Source organism: Canis lupus, chromosome 30 (assembly GCF_011100685.1).
Source record: "Canis lupus familiaris isolate Mischka breed German Shepherd chromosome 30, alternate assembly UU_Cfam_GSD_1.0, whole genome shotgun sequence".
Classification (NCBI taxonomy): domain Eukaryota; kingdom Metazoa; phylum Chordata; class Mammalia; order Carnivora; family Canidae; genus Canis; species Canis lupus.
This window is the reverse complement of record NC_049251.1, coordinates 25185202-25190903: the sequence shown is the minus strand read 5'-3', so window position 1 is coordinate 25190903 and position 5702 is coordinate 25185202. Positions and strand designations below refer to the sequence as shown.

At 53.1% G+C, this 5702-nt stretch overlaps 1 protein-coding gene across 1 annotated transcript; it reads right to left on the bottom strand.

Annotated features, from left to right (window-relative positions):
- Window positions 1-625: 625 nt before the first annotated feature.
- On the bottom strand, window positions 626-3257 carry FOXB1 (forkhead box B1). The gene has a single exon (XM_038580585.1). It carries the CDS (start codon window positions 3157-3159, stop codon window positions 2077-2079), a length of 1083 nt encoding a protein of 360 aa, XP_038436513.1. The 5' UTR covers window positions 3160-3257; the 3' UTR covers window positions 626-2076.
- Window positions 3258-5702: the final 2445 nt, after the last annotated feature.

Here is a 5702-nt window from a genome sequence, read left to right as displayed (position 1 = left end):
AAATAAATTCATCGAGCATTATTTTCCTACATGAAGGAGTGAAAAGAAATCTGTTCTATTCAAAGTGAACAGGTTTCTTGACATGCAAGGTGAACTTCTAGGTAACTCCTGAAAAGGAAAATTTCCACAACTGAAGTAATTTAAAGGAACAAGGAAATGAATATTCTAAAATAAGGTGCATCAGAATATGAGCACTGAATAAACAAGTCTGTTTTTACTTTTTGTGTCTCCATATAGCCTCTACCTGGTTTCCACATAAGCCTTACATTCAGTATATTTTGTAAAATGTAACTTTTCAGATAGACAAAAATACATAGAGAGTATTTCATTTTTCTAGTGACAGTTTTTCAGCGTCTGATCTATTCTAGAAATAGTTTCCTCTTTCCCTCTGATTCAGGAGTCCATTTGAATAATTTCTTCCCCAATCTGTAAGTGCGTAAGAGGAGATGTGACTATTTTAGAAATATTAAAAAGACAAACTATTCAGACAACATATTATAAAAAGCATATTAGAGAAGTACTACATCTATCTTTTGTAAAGATACTGTTTGCAGCAACTCTTCAAAAACACACAAAACTAAAATTTGGATTTACATATTTTAATGAGAAAATATTATTTGGACTAGATTCATAATTTAATGTAGACACCTTTTTAAAATTCTTTGTCTTAAAACAGGCATGCTGGGAACAAGAACATCAATATTTAAAATGCCATGCTAATTTTGAACAGAGAAGGAGAAAAATGAAAGGTAAAAATTTTACAGCCCTGATGACACTACAACTTTTTTTTTTTTTAACTTAAGCAGGTCACACCAGAACAACAGTTCGTTTTCCAGCAAATTACCTAAGACTCTAAAGGAATATAGCAAACAAAAGTGCATTTTACACAGTGTATAATCATTCCTATTCACAAGCATTTACATCTCTTTGCAGCCCTTTAGCTTCTTGGGAAAGTTCTTGTGGCAAACAGAAAGACTTGTCCATGGGAGACCTATCCGGTGACATCTCCTTCACGTTACCAGTCAGCTATCTAAGTTCTCGGGTTGCCCTTGATGCTTTCTTAGTTTGGGCTAATTTCATTTTCATTTTCTTTTTTTTTCTTTCCTTCCAACAATAAAATAAATAGCTAAAAGGTCTCTAAGTAGTCGGAAAGTTAACATCCCAATTAACTTTCCCATCCCCCCATCCCTCCCCTAAACCTGGCCAGAAATGAAGAGTAAACATTCACATTACAACAGGTACTTGTAAAGTGGGCTTTGCCCGCTCGCCCGCCAAGCAATACAGATTCAAGTTCACTGTTTACATTTTACCGGGCGCCTTTGTAAACAATACTGCAAGGTTACTTTTAGTTTTGTTTTGCTCGTGTTGAGGACGAGCGTCCCCTTCTCAGTTTGGCAGCCTCTCCCCTAGCTCCCAGTGCCTGGAGCCTCTGGCAGGAAACAAAACCCAAAACAAAACTCCGCAGAAGCTGGGGAGGCAGGGCCGCTACTCCGGGAAGCTGTGGTCCGCCCAGCCCCTGCCGGATGGGCGGAGGCGAGCGGGGTAGGAAGATTAGTGGTCCCTTTTCCCGGCAGATTTCCAAGGCGTAAAGGAGATCCGGCCCTCCGCCGTGCGGCTGCAGCCCTCAGGGAAGATCTGCTCGAGGAAACCTCTGAGACGGGTTCTCTTGTCGTGGAACTCACTGCGCGGAGTCCGGGGACCCGCCGATCCCAGCCGAGGGAAGACGCGCTCCTCTCCGCGCAGGCGGGAGGCAGGATTTCCCCAGTCCCCTGCCTCTTAAATGGGAGGGGGGTGTCGGGGGGCCCCGGGGATCGGAGGGCTGGTCTCAGGTGCCCCCTGTCTGCCCCTCTTGTGGAGGCGAGGGCAGCTCCCACGCGCCTCCAGGCCATCTGCAAGTTTGTGTTTTGTCTCCTGGGTCCAAACAGAGTTCTCGTGGCGGGGGGAGAGAGGGTTGGCCGCAGGTGAAATGGACAAGTTAGGGCGGCGGTCCTAGGTGGGGAAGGGCAGGACTGGGAAGCGGGGAAGGCGAGGAAGCTGGCGGGGAGGGGAACAAGAGGGGGCTCCGGCTGCTGCGGGTCAGTGCACCGCCACCGAGTGCAAGGCGGAGGCCGGGCTGGTGAGCGTTTCACTGGGAGTGGCGGGGCTGCTTTGGCTGGTGGCTGTTTGCGAGGACGTGGGGCTGAGCGAGGGCGGCGAGTTCGAGAGCAAGGTGGGGATGGGCGCAGGCAACGCGGGCAGGGCGGGCACTGCGGCCGGTGTGGGCTTGATGGGCACAGGGATTGCGGGCAGCGTCTGGCCTGCTGCGTGGCACAGCGGCTTCAGGGGCACGCCGTAGGCGCTGTAATCGCCACTAGCCATGGAGATAGGGGTGGCCGAATCGATCATGCCCGCGGAACCGTACACGTGCGGCCAGCCAGTACCCAGCGAGCTGCTCATGGTAGTCAACTGGTTGGGGAGCGGGTAGGCGGCGGGCACGGGCTGCATGGCGGAGAAGGCCAGCCCCCCGGGCATCTTGTACTCGCGAGCGATGATATTCTCGATGGCAAAGGGGTGCTTGAAGCCCGAGGGCTGCGCCACGCCGCCCAGATTGTAGGCGGCGGCGGGCATCTGTGGCAGGTGCGTGCCGGAGGCCGCAAGCGCGCTGAGGCGCAGCTTGGCCTGCTGCTGCAGGTACTGCGCGGCGTCGGCGGGCTTGCTGGGCGCCAGGTGGTCGGACTTGAGCACCTTGAAGCGCTTGCGGCGCCGCAGGAAGCTGCCGTTCTCGAACATGTCCCCGCAGCTGGGATGCAGCGCCCAGAAGCTGCCCTTGCCGGGCTGGTCTGGCCGCCGCGGGATCTTGATGAAGCAGTCGTTGAAGGAGAGGTTGTGGCGCAGGCTGTTTTGCCAGCGCTGCGTGTTCTCCCGGTAGTAGGGGAAGCGGTCCATGATGAACTTGTAGATCTCGCTCAGCGGCAGCATCTTCTCGGGCGAGCTCTGGATGGCCATGGCGGTCAGCGAGATATACGAGTAGGGCGGCTTTTGGTCGCTGTACGTGTTGCGGCCGGGCCGAGGCATCTTCTTGTTTGCCCCCTTCTCGCTCTGGGTCCGCGCGGGCCGGCGGCGGCTAGGATCTGCACAGGGGTTGGGGGGGGGCGGTGGATAATGGGAAGGAGAGGGCATGGATGCACAGACAGACACCGCGAGGTCAGCCAGGCCGAGCCCAGACCAGACGTGGTGGGCAGGGGCTGCAGCGCGGGGTCAGCCCGCGCCCGCGCCCGCGCTCCTCGCTGGCAACTTTGAGCGTAGAGTTGGGTGCGGCCACGGGGGCGCGGGAAGGGAAGCCGGTACGCGGCGCGAGGGAAGCATGGAAGTCAGCTGGACCTGGCGCGGGGCTGGGGCAGGGGTGCCACTAGAGAGCTCACCTTAAAGTTGCTCCAAGTTGTGCGTCCGCATCCGGGATGGCACGGCACCCTCGGGTCCCTCCCAGTGCGCGTTGCCGCGTCCGGTCTCGCCGGGGCTCCGCTCGTCTTGAGCCTCCCAGCTCAGCCCCGCAGCGCCGGGAGCCGACCAGTCCGCCGCGCTCCTGGCCGTGAGATCCCCGGGCGGCCGCGCTCGGCTGCGGAGTCCGGGCGCAGACGGCAGCAGCGGCGGCCTCGGGGCTCCGGAGGGCGCTGCTGTGGGCTCCGCGGCTCCGCTGAGCTAGGTGGCTGCCTCCATGTCCTCCCTCGAACCATCTGATAGTTTTAAGCGGTGACAGGAGCAGAAAAGACCCCTGTAGCGGCGCTTCATTAATGTGCCACTTCTTAGCTATCATATGACAATCGCCTTGGGAGGAGGAGGAAGAGGAGGGGGAGCGGGGGCTGCAGAGGGAGGGGACTGAGCGAGAGGGGAGAGCCTGGCCAGCTCTGGTTTCTTTCACACCTATTTACATGGACACCTTGGCCAATAGGAATCACTTCCAGCTCAAGCCTGGGCGAGGGGGAAGAGCCTCGGCCACCGGTGGTGAGCGGGACGCCGGCCGGGGTGCGCGGTGTGGAGGTATGAGGAGGTGGCGGCCGCGGAGCAGGGATTCAGGCGACCACTCACGTTCACAGACCGAGCTGCCGCGCAGATGATGTTTGACATGGAAATTGCTTGGCTGGGGTATTCTGTTTCCTCTGCATTGTATCGGGTTTGTATTGTTAGCTAACTTAAGGCACGGCTTGCCCCTGAAGCAGACCCTTTTCCTGCGCTTGGCAATACAGGGCTGGTTGCATGGGTTATTATAATGAAAATACACCCTTCCCCCTAGCCCTCCAAGAGGCAGGTCAAAGTTTGATTTGACCTTCCTAGGCTGCTGCCATAGCTTTACACAGTAGGTGTGTATCCTTTACGTGATGGGGTCTAAAAAATACTTACAAAAATATAATCGGACAGCCACTTGTAAAAAGCCCATTTTCTAAATGTATTGGCCAAATTAAAGGGAAAAAAAGTCTCTCTGAGCGAATAGGCAGGGTCTTCACTCTAAAAGTCCTCTAGGAATTTAATTAGACACAGGATGAAGGCTCTGGGGTTGTTGAGGCAGACAGTGTGTGGATCTGGGGGAGGGCCTGAGTTTGTTTGACACACTTTATCACCAGATAAATGGCAGGGTCTCATGCTTACCCCAGGTGGTTTGAAACTTTAGGAGTTAGGCATTGCATGGAAGTTTGCATTTTACAGCCGGAACTTTCTCCCCTTCTCTATCACTCCCTCCATCACCACCACCACCACCACCACCACCACCACCACCACCACCACAATAGAAAGAACATAGTTAGGGTTTAGAGAGCCCATCAAACGCTGCCTACAGACCCACTAAAACAGCAGCACCTTCTAGACTCCGGAAGAACCGAAGTGTTTTCCTTTGAGGGAGAAAGGAGAGAGTGGGGATGTGCCTAGGGTCCCCCTGCCTGGTGCCAGCAGTAGGCTCCCTTTGGTTCGGATTAGTCTCCGGAGATTCAATGAATTATTCTTATTATCATTATTATTATCATCGTCGTCGTCGTGGGAGGCGGTGGCAGCGGCAACGGTGGCGGAGGCGGCGGCGGCATCATCATCATCATCATATTGCTATGAAATAGTGAGTCGACCCTGCCAGTGAACACTCACGCTGGAATAGACACTAGGAGTTCCCACTGATTTCTGCACATTCTCTGACCTTTATGGTTTCTAAAAGAAATTCCTTTTACCTCATTGTTAATAACTCAATCTCTACAGCCCACACTGAATCATCTTCAATCCGGAAATGTAAGAACTTTTTTTGTTTTTTCTTCAGGAGGAGGAAGGTGATGGTAGTGGCGGTGGTGGGAGACTTCTGGGTGTGAAGTTTGGACACTTTTAGTGATATTAGAGCATTGTTAGTAGAGCTGTTTAGAGTTAGCATAAAAATCTTTCAGCACACGTGCACACACACACACACACCCCTCTGTTAACCACAGTTTCGGAGGTGGTCAATAACTCACCAAAACGTAACTTAAACACGATGAATTTAGGAGATTAAACAATTTCATTAATATTGAAATGGCTCTCGCGTCTGGGCTGCCTCGCTTGAGATGCAAGCACACGTTTTTCAATATTAACAGAAGTGCTTGAAGAAAAGAATAATGTCACCTTCTTAATTCGGAAAAAAATAACCAGGAGGAGGAGGTGGGTTCGAGGGGTGGAGGCGGATCGCTGACCTGTCTCTGGGGGCATGGCTTGAG